This window comes from Vanacampus margaritifer, chromosome 10 (genome assembly GCF_051991255.1).
Source record: "Vanacampus margaritifer isolate UIUO_Vmar chromosome 10, RoL_Vmar_1.0, whole genome shotgun sequence".
Taxonomy (NCBI): Eukaryota; Metazoa; Chordata; class Actinopteri; order Syngnathiformes; family Syngnathidae; genus Vanacampus; species Vanacampus margaritifer.
The window spans coordinates 16,012,586-16,033,969 of record NC_135441.1 but is presented as its reverse complement, the minus strand read 5'-3'; the positions used below and the strand labels follow the sequence as shown (position 1 = coordinate 16,033,969).

The following is a 21,384-nucleotide window of genomic DNA, read 5'->3' as shown; positions in this document are numbered from 1 at the left end:
AGCCGTGTATCAATATTTACTTTTTTTTCTATTAACAGCTAGGTGAAAAACTGACTAGCTCTTAAACAATGTCACATGCAAGGACGCAATAAAGCGACTTTTCAGCAGGTGCGATTTTGACCGTTAAATTGTCCCTTTTTCGCTGCATGTACCGCTTGACTCAATGCAGCTCAACTCACAAATTATGTTTTTCAACTGTCAACTGTGTGGAAATATCATATGGGAGACATAAACATGTTAATTTGTCATCACTTCATTGTTAATTTTTAAGGATATGAAGGAATTATGTTAACGTTTTTTTGTAGACTAGAGACAAAATGACCAATGAGAGACAACGTCATGAGAACTTGCATGCAAGGAGACAGTTCCTCCTTAGGCGAGGTCATTCTGGATATGCACTCAAAATATCTGACATTCACCATTTACATCCTGATGCTCCTATAGGACAGTTACCTGCAAAAAATTAAATAAAAAGGTTGGAAATCCAGGCTTGAGCAGACCCTTTGGACCCTTGCCAAGTGCATTTTCATTCTGTCCATGATAAAGTTTCATGTCATCTTTTAATTTCAAATAAATTACTAAATTGCAATATTTTCTGGTCAGCCTCAAATGAGGATCCCGAGGAGCCGATAACAACTGAGCTGTCAACTCGGAAAATTTCAGTGTGGGAGTTTTTGTATGTTTTTCCGCCCTGCAGATTTACGCCATTGTGTTTTTAACGCATTATCTAGAAACGACAGGCATATTCTCGCTATCTCAGCCAGTCCAGAGGAGAGTCAAACTGGCACAGACATTTAGACTTCTTATCAACTGAAGGAAATGCTTCTCTAAATGGTGTAATTGTCTGTCATAGGTAATTGCTGAGCTACACTGTGTTGACACGGGTCATCAATCAGCCAAGGTTTTGTATTACAGTCAGGTGGAATAGTTTTTTTGTTGAGTAGTGGCATCCAGGCATCAGGTTTTATCACCTATCAGTTTGACTGGGAGCAGAGGAACCACAAAATGTTACAGCTTAATTGCAAATCAATGTAGTGACATTTGCTCCAAAACAAATTGATGTTGCTTGATTTGTTCGTTTATATAGAACTTATAATGTACAGGAGGTGTGACCAGTTTTCTCATCCCACATAGATGCCTTTATATCCGGGCACTTTTCATGGGTGGGGAGACGCCCAGTCCCACACCAGCACAACATTTTCCGGCTTTCTACCATCCCACCCCATTCGTAATGGGAAAGGTACCGCTAGGGCTGCTCGATTATGGAAAAAATAATAATCACGATTATTTTGGTAATATTTGAAATCACGATTATTCAACAGATTATTTTTTGAAAGAAAATGTTTAACCATTTAAAAATATTAATACAAATAGAATTATTTGAAACACTAGAATTATGTAAGTTCCTTTTGGACCAAACAGAATTTAAAATATATATTACTTATGTTAGCAAAAAAATTGAAGTTGGGGAGCAGCATGTGCAGTATGGCTTGTGGGGTGCAAGCTGGTTTTGACAGGGGGGTGTGATGAAAGAACTTGTGTGTGCATGCCTCAAAACAACTCAAAAATAATATTATTAGGGCTGCAGCTATCGAATATATTGGTATTCGGATATCCTACTGAAAATTCTAGCGAATAATCGGGTAATGGGATAGAAATAAAAAATAGACCTGTATATACTTTCTCTGTTAAAGAACAATTATAAATAAAAAAGACAAAAAACACATTTTCATGTAATAATAATGAACAACCAACTGGTTTTCATTTTTCTTTTTTTTTTACTTTAACTGTGCTTATCAGCAAACTATTTTCCTCTCTGAAACAGTGAGATTTTAGACAAATCTTTCCCCATAGATTTTGGACCTATTGCCGTCTAAATAAATAGCACATTATAGTAAGCCTGGTTTCTTAATAAGTGGTCCTTAGAACGGCAACTTATCAGGCTGTCAGTGTGCACAGTCCATCAATCCATTTTCCCGGACCACAAATCCTCACAATGGTCGCGGGCGCACTGGAGCCTAGGTAGTTCGGTTAAACTGAAGATGTGTGTGCCCCCATTGGTGTGAACGCAGCGGCAGCACAGATGTGTGTGATTTATTTTATTTTTTTTAGCTTTGTGCATTTAATAAAAAAAAATAAACAAATACAAATAAAACACTTCTGGTATCGATATCGGATCAGTATCTAACTTGGGATATCTTTCACTAATTTGCTACCAACATTAATAAAATATTAATTGCCTTCATTTATAATATTATCAATAACAATACTTATTCATATATAAAATGTTCTAAGTGATTTATTTTCTATTTGTCTATTAATGTGGCTGTGTCTATTGTTATTCTAATATGTTTTGTTATTAAAGGAAAAATACAATTTCCAATCCATGTATTATATTGATAAAGTCTGTTATTTTTTGATGACCATTTGGGTTTAGTAGAAGTCCCCACATAATATTCGTTTTATTCATAATATACTAAAAAATGGAATAAAACACAGCTGACCTAATCACTTTATTGAACAAACGGTAAAAAATACAAAACATTTAATAAGCACATTCAATCACAAGCTTGCAATGGACACAAATTACTAGGGATGTAACGATAACGGCAATATCGTGATATTGCGATATTAAAACTGCCACAATATATCATCGTCGTCATGTCACGATATTAAAAGCAGCACATATTTTTAAAAAGTTGGGTTGATTTTCATTTGTGCAGTTCTAGCACCCTCTGGTGGTTAGTTTTTTAGTGCAGTTTAATTTTCACAAAGCATGTTTTGGCCCTTCTATTTATATTGTTTAAAATCCACGCTAACACTAAGATGAAGGGGAACGTAATATGCTTGTGAAGCGAGTCAATATGTGGAGGAACTTAATGTGTGCTTGCATTAGCAAGTAAGTGCCTCTCTCTATCTCTCTCTCTCTCTCCCTCTCTCTCTCTCTCTCTCTCTCTCTATATATATATATATATATATATATATATATATATATATATATATATATATATATATATATATATATATATATATATATATATATATATATATATATATAATTTTTATTTTTTTTTTGCAATTTATTTTTTGGATGAATTGTTTTGTGTCGTCAACCTCCCCACAATATCGTGATCGAATTACGCCAAGTAACTCAACAGGCCGAGAGGCTAACAGTTAGCCATTTAACAGCCACTGCTATCCTATGCCAACAATTAGCCAGGCACCGCCTTTTCAAGCAACACACATTCAAAATTCCCACATACTACAGTGCAGAATGTGAGGATGGTGACAGCAAGTGGACAAATATATAATCTGCAACTCACATGCATATGTTTGTATATATACATAATAAAATGTTGGTCTTTCACAGATTTTTGTCTATTGCAGGGTGTTCTGGAACGTTCCCCCCATGATAAACAAAGAACTACTGTATATTCATAGACTGAGGCCCTGAGCAAGCCAGACATCTTTGAGTGAGTCAAATGCAAAACAAGGGCTCGTGTAAAAGTTCATGCACATCTAATCTCTCAGTCACACACGTTGTCAGCAAAGTGACCGACCCACAGAGGAATTAATTGACAGCAAGTGTAAAAAGACAGTTGGTCCCGGGAGAGTGAGTCAGTAGAGGTCAGCTCATGGCAAAGTTCAGTTGTGTGTCGTCTTTGTGCGTTCTCTGTAAAATCATAAATTAGGCAGAAAGTTTCAGAGATCTTTAAAAAATATATATGCAGAGAAACACATGAGGAGATTTTCATTCAGCTTTTGAGGCGAGTTCTGAGGCCAGCCCTAAAGCCCTTTACGGTCCCTGGAGAAAAAAACAGCCTGCGGCCAAGCTGACATCCAGTCAAGCAGTTGTGCTTTAATTAACACAGAAGTGAAATTTGCATTGATTCTTACTGCGTATGCGTATAGCCAAATAAATAATAGCAGCATAACTTTTAGCCTTATTACAAAAAAACATTTTGAGTTAATCATGACTTTAGAAGTCTATTAAATGAACTTTGCGCAAAGAAAATAAATACATTTACTCAACATGTATAGTTAAACCTCCTTAGATATATTCCATTTCAAACATAGTGTCCAGTGTTCCTAAACCACGATAGGCTGCAGCACACTTGTGACCCTAATGAAAATTGGCACTATTGAAAATGGATGGATGTTTCTGATGTTGATGTTGTCCCTGACAATATCATATGGGCATGGTATTAAAATTCAATTTGGCCTTGAAATGCTAAAATCACATACAAAAACTTAATTCCTTTAATTCCATATTGGCCTTTCCGCCTAGGTCAGATCTTAAATGTGATTTTAAAAAATGACTACATTAAGTCAATATTTGCTACATTTTTCTAAAATATTTTAGAGAAATATGTTAATAAATTTAGTTTCTGAAGCTAGATAAATTGTTAATAGTCTTGCATACTTGCTTGAGATACCAGTTTAATTTATTCCGTGACTATGTTCGTAACTAAAAACTTTTTTTACCACAAATCAAATTTGCCCATTACAATGAAAGGAAATACCATTAAGCCATTGAAGCCCCCCCTTCTCCTACAAGAAAACTTTATAAAATGTTACCGCTTTTGCCACTTTTTAGTCCAATAGCCATTGTGCCGCTTCATCTGTTGTGTGCATCATGGCCACATGTGGGCAGTATAGTACAGACGTCCAGATTAATAGAACTAGTCACAACCCCTCAGTAAATAAACAGCAGCAATGTTAAACTAAGGGGACTTTCCTAAGGCAAAGCTATGTGGTTGTTTTAAAAACACAATTTGTAATTGTCTTTGTTACATTTAGTTTGACAGTAAACCACAAATGAGAGCAACAATGAATAGCTTGTAGCCTCTTTGACAGCGTCAAATCAATGCAAAAATATTTATTGAGAAGAAAAAAAATTGCAAGCTGATCACTCGACACTTATGACGACACTTGCAAATTTGATATGGTTGGATAAGTAATAAGTAAAATAAATGGATAAGTATTTTGTTAAATTCTGTGGTATTTATATGTGAACACATTACCACTCACTTGACTAAGAAGACATGAAGTGAAAAACTGAAGTGTGAGGAAAGATTGTGGAGACAGGCTGAGTGATCTTATCATTCAAGCGTCTTGTGACCACTCTAGTTTGAAATGTATCAACCTTTCCCATCTGACAGTATCTTCCTCACTCCTGGTTGCCATTTTTTAGAAACTCGCCTTTCAGCTCCTTTAGTCTTCCACATAACCTCTCAGTCTGCTCCTCCAACCTTTCCAGTCATCTTCTCTCCTCTTATCAGCATCATTACATCTATCTTCTCTTCCCATTTTTGTAGCTCAGTCAGGCGCTTACTTCAATTCACAGCTTCATATTATAGAGTATTTTACTTTACTCCGTTTTCTAGAAAGACTTTTTTGTCCAGCACATTGAAATAAAGGAGACTCTGACAGACCAATATCTGCTAAAAAATTGTGATTTATAAGAGGTTAAATTAATTATAAATATATATATTTAAAAACAAAAACATACTACAGTATTGAAGGAGTGATATTTTTTCTATTTAGCTAACAATAATGATAGCCTATGAGCTATATTTACTTACACATGCATAAATGATACAACAATTGATTTATGAAATTATACAAGTCAGTGACAGTTTTGTGTTTTCTTGATCAATGTCTTAAAAGATGGTGGCTGTCATAGCATCTGCCTTTGGGCAGGATGTGTTTGTTTGCTGGAACAAAGGGCAACAAATATGAGCAGTTGCGACCTCCACTCACACAGGATGCGATGACGTCAGGAGACAATATCAAAGAGGAATGCAGGATGACCTCCTGCAGTCTCCGTTCTCGGACAGTTACTTTTGAACTTTGACGTACTATTTTAGTTAGTTAGTTAGTTAGTTATTTTATATATCAATATATATATATATATATATATATATATATATATATATATAGTGTTACATTAGTTTAATTGATAAATTGAGGCCGGTGAATCTGAGATTTGGCCATGTGCCACAGTTATTAGCGAACTGTCAATGTATGTACAAATGGGGTGGACTCGATGTTACTTATAAAGACAGCCCCACCCCCAACTTTAATTATCATTCTGAATTATGATAATTTGTTCATCTGACATCTATGATGATTTGTCATTTTTTTGTCAATGACTTTTCTACAAGATGTTGGCACGTGTCTGTGGGATTTTTTTCCCCCCGTTCATCCAGAATATCTGTGATTGGCTGCTGTCCAGGCTTCGTCTTTTGTCCATTGATAACTTCGTTGGCTCACACGTGACCCCAATTAGGACAAGCTTTAATGAAAGTAAATGGATGGAGTCACTAATGTAGGACTTGAGAGAGGGCCTACCTCACATGTCAAATTATTGTGTTTTTATTTAAATGCCTTTGAATGTATTTTGAAAGGGAAAGTCAACCTCCCAAAAATTATTGACAATAATATGTTCTATGCCTCCCCACTAGCCTAAATACGGTTTTCTGGTCAATATCGTGTTAATGGAATATGCAGGGAAATCCAGCAGTTTTTATCACTATAAGAAGGTGGCCATTTTGCCACTTGCTGTTGAGTGAAGATATCACCACAGTAGCTAAGGTCTCAGGTAACAACCAATCACAGCTCAGCTTCAGAAAACAGGTGAGCTGTGATGGGTCGTTGCCTGAGCCCTTGGCAACTGTAATGTCATCTTCAGTCTACAGCAAGTAGCAAAATGGCTACCCCCTGAGATGGATAAAAACGGCTGGATTTTGCTGCATAACTCATATTCTACAAATGTAATATTAATCAGAATGTTATGTTTAGACTAATGAGGTCACATACAGCATATTATTGTCAAGAAATGTTTAAGGTTGACTTCCCCTTTATTATCAATGGGAAATACATTGAATTAGCTTATGGAATGTGCTAAGTAGGCCTACAGATGACTTCCCTTTCCTTTGTGACCTTACTTTGTGCATTGGGGCACAGTCATGCTGCAACAGGAAAGACCCAAATTTCTCCCACGAAATTGGAAGCTCAAATGTTTTTATTCGTGCCATTTCTTTCATGTTTGATTGTCATAGGGTTGCTTAGGATAATGTGATTTGAATTTAACTTGACAGCTGCACAGTATTTGCTTGAATGAATTCATTCCATTCCTGCCCAGTGTTTTTTGTTCAGTCTCGTCATGTCAGTGACATTTGGCTACATGTGCCAGCAGTCAGCGCACACACGCAGAGTGACTGACAGTTTTCTATACAGCGGCGCTCACGCACATATGCTTTCACACATGGCAGCCAGTCACAGACGTCTGTGGATTTTTACAAAAACAAAGCTGAGCAGAGTGTGTTTCAAAACCATGACTCGTGAATGCAATTTTTAATAGTTGTTGTTTTTGTAATAAAATGTCATTCTTGAGACATTGCAGAAGCTCATCTAAGCACTGTCGACCTTTGATCACTTCCATCATCCTTCAAACTGTGCTTGCATCACCAGATAGGCCTCTGTCTTCCTTTAACACGCCATATTAAATCCACTGAACTGATAATGCCCTTTCAGTAGTAAATTTGATTAATGCAACGCCAAGAAAATCAATTTTCCACCATCTTTCTCCCCTGTTTCATCTCTTTTCCCCATCTTCCTTTGCCCATCCATCTATCTTCAAGATTGTCATGGTGGTGGCTCTGATCTAATCTATCTTGAAGCCGTGCTGTAGGAGTGATGGCGTGGATTATCGCATACCCCAAACTAATCAGTATAAAATCTTTATTTCCCTGAAGAATGACATCTACTGTAAGACTTCTGTCTCACAAGGGACACCATTCCAAATGAGGGATGCTTAACAAAAATACCTTATTTTTAATAATAAAATATTAAATATATTTTCTTATTGCCCATTTTAGAGTATCTACTAATGAAACATATTTTTATTCAACAGTTGTATGTTGTATGTTTGACTGTAGTTAAACACTTTTGTTTTTGCTCCCATTTTTTATTAGATTAACTCAAAGATCTAAAACTTCTTCCACATACACAATATCTCAATTGCTCCCAAATATTGTTCACAAACCAGTCTAAATCTGTGATAGTGAGTACTTCAATCCATCCCACGTCACAGGTAAGCCATATCAAGATGCTGATTCAACACCATGATTAGTGCACAGGTGTGCCTTAGACTGCCCATAATAAAAGGTCACTCTGAAAGGTACAGTTTTGTTTCATTAGGGGGGGTTCTGGGGATCAGAAAACTGTTTTGTTAGTCCCCAGACCACCCAATCAGCATAATGATATGGCACACCTGTCAGGTGAGATGGATTGCCTCGGCAAAGGAGAAGTGCCCACAATCAGCGATTTAGAGGTTTGCAAACAATATTTGAGAGACATGGTAATACTGTGTATGTGGAAGAAGTTTTAGATTTCAGAGTTCATCTCGTAAAAAATGGGAGCAAAAACCAAAGCGTTGCGTTTATATTTTTGTTGAGTATATGTTTTCCAAATTAAGTTTCATATCTAGTCTAAAGAATCAGCAAGGATAGGATGTGCAGGTTTCAAGGCCCTAACAGCTTCATGTTCATCAACACAGATATTGAATGTTGCACATTCTTCTGTTAAGTGCAATTATAAGTCTACGTTCTTACATGAGTCAACAACAAAGAAAAACTACAACTTAATTTGACAGATGAGCTGTGTATAGGTTGAGTTGGTGATCCTGAAAATAAAACTGATCCATTCATTTGGATTTAACCCAAATTCAGTGCATCATTCCACTGACTAAATACCCTGGCTTCTGAGTTGAGGTTATTGGTCATAATCCACCTCACTGATAAACTTCATATGTGCTTAATTGTGTGGACATGAAGCATAGCTTGCCCTATTCCTCAAAAAGACCTCATTTATATTTATGACAGTCTTGAATCTCCATTCCTGATTAATCCACTTAATATTAGGATGCACATCCGTAAATCTCCTTTGAGGCGTGAGACAGTGTAGTGTAGAGAGAGTATGTGATCTGATTGCTAACTCTTTGATTTGCAAACTGAAAAGCGTGTACCTAAAAAGCTCTCCTACTCCGAATCTGATGTCCTCTCACTTGCCCCTTGGATAACGAGACAAAATGGTAAAAGCACATGGCTGTCACACGGCTTCAATCACGTTTTCAAGCACATCCCAATAAGACTGGTTCAGGTCATAAGCAACCCATTGAAGTGCTGATGATTATGATCCTCTTTTAGAGAGACAGACACATAGTGAGTCACAGATTAGCAAGTCAGCAGAGAGTAAATGCTGCCTAATTCCCTCGGAGGGGTTGAAAGGTTTCTTCATCCTTGTTGAGAGCTGCACCGCTCAACGTGAAGAGGAGAGCTGCTTGCATCTGAACCCACATGGATTTAGAAAAGGTATAAAGTGTATCATGACAACAATATTATTGCCTGCATTATATGATGAAAATGTTGGTCAATTATTTTCTGATTGTGACTCGTTTGGTGTGAAATAGACACGTTTCTTCATGTTTTATCAAGTTGAATTGTGGCTTGCTTGTGCTCTGCTGATATGCATCATATTTTTTGTTGACCGGTTTAAGGTCAGCTTTCCGGGTGGAACAGCCTTAGTTTAAAGCTTGTGATGGTGCAAGAGATGCATTCAAAGACCATAAATAAAACATGACTTTTCAATGGTAAATGAAATCATCACCATTGAACGGACAAAAAAATTCCAGGAGAAGGCCCTAAGGTGATTATTTATATATATATATATATATATATATATATATACATACATATTTAAATGTGGCTTTAGCACAAAAAAATAGACAAGATTTTCAGCAAATAATGGATGATATGTTCCAATCAAAAAGAAAAAAAATCTGTGAAAAATATACAAATTCCGGAATGTTCCTGAAATGGTTCAATGAGTTCGCTGTCTCACATTTTGGAATGCAGTATGCTTGTTTGCAAGTGAAAGTGTTTATATTAATTTATCTTTTCTGTGTTGCATATCATACATTTCAATTTATGAATACCAGCAAGAGTGTGTCCTTGAATATCCCTGACAGTCCTCAGTTCCACCTTCACTCTCCCCTCTTTCCGCTCAGCACTACTTTAGCAGATGGCCAGAAGTGGAAAAAATAGAACTGGATGAACCTGGAAGCAGCTGCCTTCAGTCACATGCTCCATAACACTTCCATTTGCATCCACCACCACCACCTCACACACACACATTCCACACTCAACTCTGCTCTTCTCCTAGGCACGCACACACACACACACATGCACACACACTCATCGCAACACGCAGATGACATATACAGTGAAACATGTCTTTCACTGACAAAAGTGGTGTTGAACCACCCATAATTCCGTAGGTGTGACAGAAAAGTGTGTGTGTGTGTGTTGGAACATCCACAATCCCCAACGGTGCAACATCCCTGCTATGTAATCAAAAGACATCCTCTTAAGGACAGCCGGCTGCAATTGAGCATGTGCCATATTTCCAAGGGACAGATTATCACAGCTCTAATGGCTGACAGATGGTGATAAATTGGCTCTAATACTAATGCTACAAAATGTTGCAGGCTGTCATTTTCACAAATTTTCCAACATTTCACTCATGAAGTAGCAAGCCTGATATGTGGCAAGTAGTGACAGAAATTCTATGTATTCATGAGAATGTGAATATGGCAGACGCAATTTTGAAAATGTTGCTTTGTGAACAGAGGAAATTGACCAGCGCACTAATGCTGAACAAATGGCAATGTAATACAGCATAATTAAATGTATCCTATGCCATGGAGATTGTTTCCCCTATTCCCCATAAAATGCAATTGAGTAAATAGATCTGCTTTCATGAGGCGCCTTGATGAATGAATAACATCGTCAGAAAAGAAGGCCTACGTTTTGTCTGTTGAATGATGCTGACATCTAGAGGTGTATCTTTGTACTAGTGCCAGGATTTAGCTCTCTGTCCAGTATAAAGTAGGCTATGTTTGAGTTAAGCCTTTTTACCTACCGTATGTGCACCTTTATTGCTGGATGTATCATACATTTGTCCTGTTTTGCAAAACACATGGAGCATTTTTTTGGGTGCTCAAATACAACAAAGCACAAGCTCTTTTTAAAGGAATTAACGTTCACTGCCTTTATATACATTTGTCTTTTCTTTTTTTCTTATGGGGCTTTGATGGGGGAGAATCTGATTATGCTCCACTGTAAATGTCAAACTTGGAAACAACTTTACTGATGCACAACCGCCAGAGGATGACATCATAGCCCCATTTTATATAAACTAAACACAGTTTGATGTTTGTCGATTATAAAAGAACGGGACAAGGCAGAAAGGAAAGAGTCTATTCTGTCATTTGGCAAATTTGGTTTATATATAATTAGCCTTTTGAACACAATATTTTGTGTGGATTGAAAATGTTGTGAATTAGTTTTGAAGGGCATGAAAATACTGCATGCTTAGGGGAATTTTTTACTACTTTAAAAATACAAGAAAAACAATGTTTTCTGAATGCTGATGTAAAATGTAATTTAATTTGTCAATTTATACAAGACAGGGTGGCTCTGTGGTTGACTGGTTAGCACATCTGCCTCCCAGTGCAGAGGATGTGAGATCAAGTCCACGCTTTGACCTTCCAGGGTGGAGTTTGCATGTTCTCCCCCTACTTGCATGGGTTTTTTCCGGGTACTCCGGGTTTCTCCCACATTCCAAAGACATGCATGGCAGGTTAATTGAGCACTCCAAATTATAAATAGGTGTGATTGTGAGTGTGGATGGTTCTTTGTCTCTGTGTGCCCTGGATTGGCTGGCAACCAGTTCAGGGTGTACCCTGCCCACTGCCCGAAGCCAGCTGGGATAGGCTCCAGTGTCCCTGCGTCCCTTGTGAGGACAAGCGGTTAAGAAGTACAAATACTGAGAGTTGAATATTTGTTTTACTTTTACAAGAGTTTTTTTAACACAAGTATCTACTTCTACTTATGTAAGCTACGGGTATTACTACAGGAGAGACGTTCAAACTATGCATAGGCTTTTTAAGAATAAACCATGGTGGTGTAAAAAGTTTGAGAACCATTGATATAGGCCTACGGTACAAGTGACATTGGTGGTACGCGGGCTCCCTCTAGTGGTATGTGAAGAACCACTGAATTAGTTCAAACTGCAAATTGTTTGATCAGAATCATCATGTTTTGATCAGAATCTTCTTTATTTGGCAATTTGGTTAAAACACCCAAGGAATTTGTCTTCATTAGTTTGAGCCACACTAGTTTTACAGTAACAAGCAAATATAACAAAAAATAACATTTAGGATGTAACAATTGGCATTTGTGACATGCTCCAGCACACCTTCAACCCTATCGAGGAAGCAATACAGAAAATGGATCGATGAATGGACATAAGTACGAGAGAGATTTTATGTAATGTAAGGTAACTAATATTATTAACGAACAATGACAGCTGCGCAAATGATGTAGAGAGAGTGACCAATCGAAAATAAAGCGACCAATAGTGCAATAACGATATAATGACAGTTGTACAGATGATACAGACAATCGTTACACAATTTATTAAAGTGACTAGTTGTGCAGTAATTATGATGCAATGATGTCTTTGAACACTTTAACGTGTCCAGTGGTGTGGCGTAGTAATCACAACAGTTTTACTAAATAAAGGGCTGACACTACAACAATGCCGAAACTGTCCACACAGGGATGTGCAAAATAAGCAAAGTTTGCACAATTGACCAATTAATTAGCGTGTTCTTAAACTTTGTCTTTTTTTGTAATGCAGGACAGTTTAAAAAATATATATAGTTCAGGTCTATTTAACTTGTAAGTACAGTACAGTTGTATTTAACCAATTTCTGCTTGTTCTCAAACATTTATTTAGGATTTTTTTAAACTTACTGTTTGTGAAATATACTGTAATTTAATCATTATTTAAGTACAGTTTCTTCATACATTTACGCAATGTTGATGCTCAAGATGTGCATAATGTCACCATCTTTAACGTTTTTGAATCCTATTTGTTAAATACAGTTGCAATGTGTTTACCTTTTAAGTAGAATGTAGTATTTTCCAACTTCAATTATTTATTTATGTACATTCTTTTAAAAATCTTTAAAAAACAAAAAAATATTTTGATACAATCATGATTTAAGAACTGTTTTTTTTTGTATATTTAAGTGCAGTGTTGTTGATGTTTAAACTATTGGTAGTTTACAATAATATTAAAATATTTTTTTAGAATTAAAGCCTCTGCCTCGTTTTTGCTGAACAGGGCCAATCGTATTTATGTTAGTCAAAATTGTGGTATTTGGGGCACTAAATGTTTTTTTTTTTAGGTCGTAGGCTACTAGGTGTAAAAATAATAAAAATTCGAGAACCACTGATAATGCAATATATATGTGCTTAGGAATGACATATAGCATAATTCCTAGACTAACAGTTTGGTTTTAGCGTGTTAAACAAAGGAAAGGTAACGAATATCAAAGAGGCCCTTGCTTCCTTCGATTAGTCTGTATGCGGTCTTTGGAGGGAAAAAATAAACTCGCCTGGTTTAATATCCTTAAGACATTCACTACATATCCCACAAACAACTGCGAAATGCGCCTTCTCCTCTATGACGCGCCATTGCCACGAGTCATCCAATGGTTGCGTCGCGTATGATGATTGACGCACAGGTCACATACTACCATTGGTTTCTATGCGGTTTCCAGGAAGTGAACGCCACCACTTGGAACCACCTCCTACATGTGAGCTCAGTCGGCGGCACCACGCGCGGCGTGTGGAGGAGAGAAACCGGCGGAAAGGCAACGTCATCCCTCGGACCACCGACTCGACGTAGAGTAGAAAACAGCGAGCGGAGCGGCGTTGTCCGAGGCAGGTACGTGATTCATTGTGATTTCTGCTGGTTAAATCGCAGCACCTCGGTTGCTGCCGAGACGAACGAGGGGGGGGGGAAGTAGGTCGAATTAGGTAAGAATCGGGTGGACTTTAGGGCCTGGCAGACTGTAGGCCTGTTAGCTCTCCGCGCACTTTACTGAGCGAGAGGAGCCGGGGTTGAAGCTATCGTCTACTGTCAGTCGGAGCTTCAATACTGGCCAGGTGCCTTAAAAGACACCGCACCATTCATTTGGCGAGGTACCCGACTGTGAATGTGTGCCAATCTTTTTTGATTGTGCCGACTGTTATATCGTATTTACAACCATTTCCCTTAATTTTAGGTGCTGATCAACTACAGCAGAAAGATGGCGGACGACCCCAGCGCGGCGGACAGGAACGTGGAGATCTGGAAAATCAAGAAGCTGATCAAAAGTTTGGAAGCTGCCCGCGGGTAAGGACGCGATGTTGTGTCGGTGCGGTAGACGTCGGCAGCGGTGACTCAATACGGCGTTACCCGGCTGAGGTTACTGTTAAACGTGCCCAGTCCCAACAGCTGGACATCAGCTACGAAGGGCCGACTTTGGGAGTGGTTAGCTTAGCATTGCTAGCTTTCTGCCGCTGTGGCTGCTAGTGAATGGGTGCCATCATCGCGTTCAAAAAAAAAGAACAACGTTTGTAACTACGTGACCACGTCGACGTTTTTGCCAATTTTCGCATACGAGGGGAGAACAGACAGTACTGTAATCAGATAAAGAACAGCGATGCTGAAGACATCCGTTATAAACGTCATTTCTGGAGAGAGGCCGCCCATGGATGTCTTTAGCGAGATAGCTAGTTGATGAAAATGAGAGGTCGGCTAGCTTCCACTCGATCTATTAGTCACCCGAAATACTTGCATGTTTTTTCCAAGTAATGTGAAAGTGGGAATCTGTCCTAAAAGACCATTAGGCTATGCTTAATTCATGACAGTAGCGTCGATATAATGTAATAGTTTCAACATGGCCAAAGATTACGAAATCGCCCGTGAAGACAATATAATGATTTTAACTTTTTGCAACTTTTTATTGAAGGTAGTCCATCCTCCATACACAGTGGTCGTTTTCCTTCATAGCCACCCTGCTTGTTGCTACCTGCCACTCACTGCTGTGTCAGCCTGCTTGTGGCCCTTTTGTGTGGCCAGTGAATGGAGAGATGATAATGTGGGAGAAGTGGAACTTGTATTCAGCCCTATGTGCCTGAAAAATCTGTCCTCTACTTTTGAGTCTCAAATTATAGTGTTTGAAGCGATACATATTGTCTGTGTAGTAGCATAAATACAATTATCCTACTATAGCCAGTACAGTTGGAAACCATAACAGTGATGTGATGTTTAGATGTATTCTATTGTGATCATTCCAAATTGAAATGAATGCAAATGCCATTAATCTTTTCAACAAAAAAAAAATGTTAAAAAAAAGCACTCTCCGTTATTGCACTTCATAAAAACATACAGTATAACATAAATGATATAATAATATAATTCTAGCTAAAATAATCCAACCAATCAGCTGCAACATGGTGCTGGCTGCCTTGGAATTTGGAGTAAGATTGACATAGACGTAAAAGAGGGTGAAATTAAAAGATCCTCATCATGTCACCGCCCACGGTACACCTTGCTTTTGCCAACGGCCTGTTGAACTGAGCTGAGTCGGGCGGCGACAAATGAGGCCAAAAATTCCCCACCGCTGCAGCCAGCCATTGGCCTGAAACAAGAAAGCTGCCAGGCCGTTGAGGACTGCCGCTCCAGACACTGTGAAAGCATGCGCCTTGCTTGGAAGGAACCAGAGTGTTCACTTGAACAAATTTGGCAAAACTTTAGAAAGTGATCAGCTGAGAATTTTTTTTTAGGTTTCTCTATTCTCCCTGAATCAAACAGTGTCATGAATTAATGCATTCATTGTGAAGCATCGCATAACTGACAAGGCAGTACAATACATGCTTACAGTGTATGTAGTGGAGCCACACTATTCAAAGGGGGGGGGGGGGGTGCTAGGGACAGAGCCTGATCGCAAAAAGCCAAAATCGACACAAAACTGTCACTTATAATTGCTATAATGATTTTTTATTTTTAACAATGAAGTGATGGATTGGGTGAAAAAAAGAAATAAATGTGTGATGGGAGGAAAAAATAGGGGATATGTTGACAAATGTGTGATTTTTTTTTTTTAAATTCACTACTATTTTTTTCTCTTTTCCTAGTAATGGCACCAGCATGATCTCTCTGATCATCCCACCCAAGGACCAGATTTCCAGAGTGGCCAAAATGTTGGCAGATGAGTTTGGTACCGCTTCCAACATCAAGAGTCGAGTCAACAGACTCTCCGTACTCGGGGCCATCACCTCTGTACAGCAAAGACTAAAGCTCTATAACAAGGGTAGGTCAAACACATTCAATAGAAACTTACCGTAATATCTTGCCATCTTTAATTTCTGTTTAATTTATTATACTGGTGATACAAATTCAGGGCGGAATTCAACTTTCATACCGCCATATTTTTTTTTGCGGCACCCACATTCATTGGCAGAGGGTGGGTGGGTTCAGTAGCTTCGGGCAAAGTCCACAACTTTTTGTGCGGGTATAAGAAGATGCCCATGGGTACTTAAACTCATAGTGCTGATATCTGAGCACTTGCAGGCTGTGTATGTCAACTCAAAATAGTCACAAATGTAATGTTTTTTCTCATCAATTATAAATGCAATGTTACACTTGTGTTGATGTCTCAACCCATCATTTATAAATAGGTGACATAATTAAGTTGTTGAGACAAAATGTAAAAGTTTTAGGTTTTGAGTAAAAGTTCTTGTTACTTGCCCTTCTTACATTTCAGAGCTCATCCCTTTAGATTTTTTTTTTTTTAAATGGGAGAAGTCTGTAGAAAGCTTCTTTTTGTTTATGTTTATGTTTATGTTCTGATGGAGTATGCAGAGGGTGACCTGATGAAAGTGGGGCAAGAAGGACTGAGCAATTGTTAACATGCTGTTCCGGGCAAGACTAGACATTTAAAAACACTTCTCTGAAGTATGTTTTACCCAATGGGAAACACCCTTTTGAAAAACGGTAGTAATGTCAACAATATTCTGGCATATGGGTGAAATGGTTGGATTGCTGAGCATAGGAAAAATTTGATGTTTAATCATTACCTGAAGACGTAATGAATGTGTTATTTTACTCTTCTCTCCACAGTGCCACCCAATGGTTTAGTTGTATACTGCGGCACCATTGTTACAGACGAAGGGAAGGAGAAAAAAGTTAATATCGACTTTGAGCCTTTTAAGCCAATCAACACCTCCCTGTACCTCTGTGACAACAAATTCCATACCGAGGTAGGTGTTTTCTCTTGTGTAGGCTGGATTGCCATATCGTTTTGAATTTGTGCCCATTCCATTTTGTCTCATGCGCTCCATCTTTTCCTTTTAAACGTAGGCATTGACAGCCCTGCTCTCTGATGACAGTAAGTTTGGCTTTATTGTGATTGACGGTAGTGGGGCACTTTTTGGCACGCTGCAGGGGAACACCAGAGAGGTTCTGCACAAGTTCACTGTGGACCTACCTAAGAAGCACGGTACTTACTATACCACAATACTCACGCAACCGATTTTTATATTTGCTTCAATCCATCAAGGACTTTATTGAATAACCTGAGTGGAACTTTAACACTTCTCATCTTTGTCTTAGGCAGAGGAGGACAGTCAGCTTTGCGTTTTGCCCGTCTACGAATGGAGAAGAGGCACAACTACGTGAGGAAAGTGGCTGAAACGGCTGTCCAGCTCTTTGTGTCCAACGACAAAGTCAATGTTGCAGGAATGGTTCTGGCTGGTTCTGCCGACTTCAAGACTGAGCTCAGCCAGTCTGACATGTTTGACCCCGTAAGTATGTGCTCTAATTATCTGAAGTATGTTAAGTTTCACTTGCTAACATATTATGTTACAGTTAACATGGTCACTTGGTGAAAAGATGTCTGGGGAGGGTGTACTTCTGGTTTAGTTACTTTAAATTCAACGTGTGATTTACTCTTTAATGTATTCATTTAGTTGGAAATAATTAGAAATAGTTTCATATTTTTCTTTGAAAATAAATGTTTGATTATGTTAGACATGATTTACATTTTTACTCTCACAGAGCATGTTGGAGCATTAGTCCACTATACTGCACATCAAGTCATCATTTCACTTTATTATGCCATTTAGTGGGTGCTCCACGATGATCAAGTTACAATAAGTAGTTTGGAAATGCAAACTGAAATCAATTGATGTGATGAAACAAACGTGACATCTGTGCACTCATTACTTGCATTAGCATGTTAGCCGAGTGTCAGCTCCTGTTTGTACACTTTTTTTCCCCCTTTTTTCCTGTTTGTACACTTGATGTGTCATTAAGTCCAGTTGCAATCCATTCGATGCCCTGAGAATGACATAAACTGTATGAATGACTATCTCCACAAGCATTAATTTGTCGTTGATTCACATGAGCACGCTTGGAGGTTTACGGTGACATCTTCGGGCTTCTCTCCGTATCGAAGAGTATTTATTCTTTAGATACAATTTTATATGTAGAAATGTGTCCATCTTTGCAAGCTTTTTTTTTTTTTTTTTTTTTAACAGCCCACAATCATGTTCGATTACCACTGTCCATTGGTTTGTCATATGTGAAAGTTTAAAGTCCCAGTGCTGTTGTGCTTTATCTTTACTCGTGGCATGACTCTTGTCCAATTAAAATGCTTGGTCGGAACTAACTTGTGCACAATTAGCAATATACACGCAACATATTTTATTTGATTGGTTGATTGACATTGTCGCTTCTATTTTTAACCATTGGACGTATCTGTTTTTTAATAATAGAGGTTACAGGCCAAAGTTCTGAAGTTAGTGGATATCTCCTATGGTGGAGAAAATGGCTTCAACCAGGCCATTGAGCTCTCAGCAGAAGTTCTCTCCAATGTCAAGTTCATCCAAGAGAAGAAGCTAATAGGCAAGTTGTTTTATTAACATGGTGGGGCAACTTTCAGAGTGCTTGACAAGAGAAATAGGTCCCTGTGAGATTTGCCAAATCCTTGTCATATTTTTAAAAAGCTATTTATTTAAAAAGGCTCTCGTTTGTGGTTGTGCAGGACGATACTTTGATGAGATTAGTCAGGACACGGGGAAGTACTGCTTTGGAGTGGAGGACACACTGAAAGCCTTGGAGATGGGAGCGGTGGAGATCCTCATAGTCTACGAGAACTTAGACACCATGCGTTACATTTTACGTGTGCATGGGGCCGAGAGCAACGGAGCTGAGAATGGTACACATAGACGGCATAGGCCAGAAGTCACCTAAACGTGAATCGTGCGACCTCAATGCTCAATGTGGTTTCTGTGATTCCCAGATGAGAAGACTTTGTACTTAACACCTGAACAGGAGAAAGACAAATCTCATTTCACGGACAAAGAGGTGAGGACTGCACATGCTGGACTAAATTGTGTTGAGTTAAATTGTTGAATCCCTCTGACTTGATTTCGACAGACGGGCCAAGAACACGAGCTGATCGAGAGCATGCCGCTGTTGGAGTGGTTTGCCAACAATTACAAGAAATTTGGAGCCACGCTGGAAATTGTCACAGACAAGAGCCAAGAGGGATCTCAGTTTGTCAAGGGCTTTGGAGGCATCGGGGGTGAGCATTTTTGAGTCACAGCAGAAGATTCAAACATAACAGTCATATTTCACTTCTTTAAATTAGAAAATGCTGGTTACAATGAATGGAGATTCTAATACCAAAAGTATATCGTCACTTTTGTTTTAATTTTTTATTTTTTTTTCCCTTGGGGTGTCTGCATTCAGTTTCATCCCAAAAACATTTTTAAAAAAAAAAGGGGGGGGGGGGACACATACGTGTTTTTCACAAGTGTTTTATTTGTATGTTTTTAGATGAAACTGAATGCAGACATCCAAAAAATGTCTAAATAAATAAATAAAATGGGCATATGTGTTTTTTTATGTAGCAGCAACGATATGAACAAAAAGCCAATTGTAAAATACAATTATGATGGAAATAATACTTTTGTAAGCTCGCTCATTGATGGGCAATAATAATGTCAATTTTTGTCGGCCTCCCAGGTATCTTGAGGTACAGGGTGGACTTCCAGGGCATGGAGTACCAAGGAGAGGACGATGAGTTCTTTGATTTGGATGACTACTAGGTAGTCGGGGACTGATTGGGAGAGAAAAAAAACAAAGGAATGAAGAATTAAGGAAAGAAAAATGCCACCTCTCTTGCAGCAAGTGAGGGGCTCAACTGTGTTGACCACGTAATGACAGCCAACTTCCAATTTACTTGTTGAAAACACAACCTTGCACATACATTTCATCTGTACACACATTGAAGTACATCACACAGGCTGAAGAGGAGTGAAATTTTCTTTCATCCCGAGAGGGAGAAAGCCTTTCCTGAATAAATCCCTGCCTTAGAGTGCTGGTTCCTTCCCCTGGTTGGATTGGACTCGACTCATTTTTGTTCCTTATAGCCCCCCGTTTCCCTCCATTTTGAATGAACACAACAGCAAGTTCCCAGAGTGTTTGCTGCCCTCAACCAAGTTGGAAGATGAACTCGGATACTATACAAAAAGTATTTTCCTTTTCTCCCATCCCTCTGTCCTCCCCTCTATGCTTAATCAGTTTTTTCTTTTCATTTTTTTACTGGCAACTGCTGCTGTTGTATTTTATGAAAGTGGGGGATTTTTTTTTTTTACCTGGGTTTCTGTAGAGAAAGGGGGACAACGTATTAAAATTTGAACTGCTGAAAACCATTGCTACCTCCTCCTCTCCTGTGCTCTCAAACTTCTGCCGTCAGCCTGCCCATCTTCTTGAAGAAACCAGAAGATTTCCCAGTTGTCAGCTGTGATGTATGCATGACTGCACAGTAATTCCACATGTTTGAGTCATTATTATTCAACTTTTTGTTGAAAATGAATCAGTGTTTCCAAAATTCCGGCAGCAGAAATAAGTTTTGGAAGAATTCCTTGTTTGATTTGCTTTACTACCAAGATTAAATCCCTCATATTTTTGAATATCAATCCCAACATATATTCTACTAGTGAGGTGTGTTTGTGTTTCAAATGGATTGTGCAATTGTGTACCTATTTCTAAATGTCATGCTTCTTAAATCATCAGAAAGCACGCAGCATTTTTGAGCCACTGTGGCAAAAATGTCAAGGTAAAAGGGAGACAGAAAACATACTTTTTAATTAAATGCTAAAGAAAAATATGCACTTTCCATATGTTATGCACGTTCAGGGCTTTATATTAAGATGAAAATTGACACTAATTGAAATTTAATGTAAACGTTTTTTATATTGATCACCCACATAGTAAGAGGATTGAAGATTTTGCTGACTAATTCTTAAAGTGAGTAAAGGGAAGAGAAATCAAGCACTGTCAACATGTGTCGTACACGACAATAAATTACCTAACATACTGACAATAAGCAATGAAGATGATTGAGTTTAC

At 38.3% G+C, this 21,384-nt stretch overlaps 1 protein-coding gene across 1 annotated transcript; it reads left to right on the top strand.

Moving 5' to 3' along the window:
* The first annotated feature begins 13,696 nt into the window (after window positions 1-13,696).
* Window positions 13,697-20,961, top strand: etf1a (eukaryotic translation termination factor 1a). The gene is made up of 11 exons (XM_077578326.1): window positions 13,697-13,863; window positions 14,204-14,313; window positions 16,101-16,276; window positions 17,086-17,225; window positions 17,326-17,464; window positions 17,578-17,768; window positions 18,741-18,870; window positions 19,010-19,183; window positions 19,268-19,332; window positions 19,405-19,552; window positions 19,996-20,961. The coding sequence occupies exons 2-11, from the start codon at window positions 14,228-14,230 to the stop codon at window positions 20,076-20,078; spliced, it is 1,332 nt and encodes a 443-aa protein (XP_077434452.1). The 5' UTR covers window positions 13,697-13,863; window positions 14,204-14,227; the 3' UTR covers window positions 20,079-20,961.
* The last annotated feature ends 423 nt before the right edge of the window (window positions 20,962-21,384 follow it).

What these genes read in the sequence shown, in the direction of transcription:
- etf1a (XM_077578326.1), top strand. Translation starts at nt 14,228, where the DNA reads ATGGCGGACGACCCCAGCGCGGCGGACAGGAACGTGGAGATCTGGAAA. An exon ending in ACTAAAGCTCTATAACAAGG is followed by an intron (nt 16,277 to 17,085) that starts GTAGGTCAAACA and finishes TTCTCTCCACAG; the next exon opens with TGCCACCCAATGGTTTAGTT. An exon ending in ACAACAAATTCCATACCGAG is followed by an intron (nt 17,226 to 17,325) that starts GTAGGTGTTTTC and finishes TTTTAAACGTAG; the next exon opens with GCATTGACAGCCCTGCTCTC.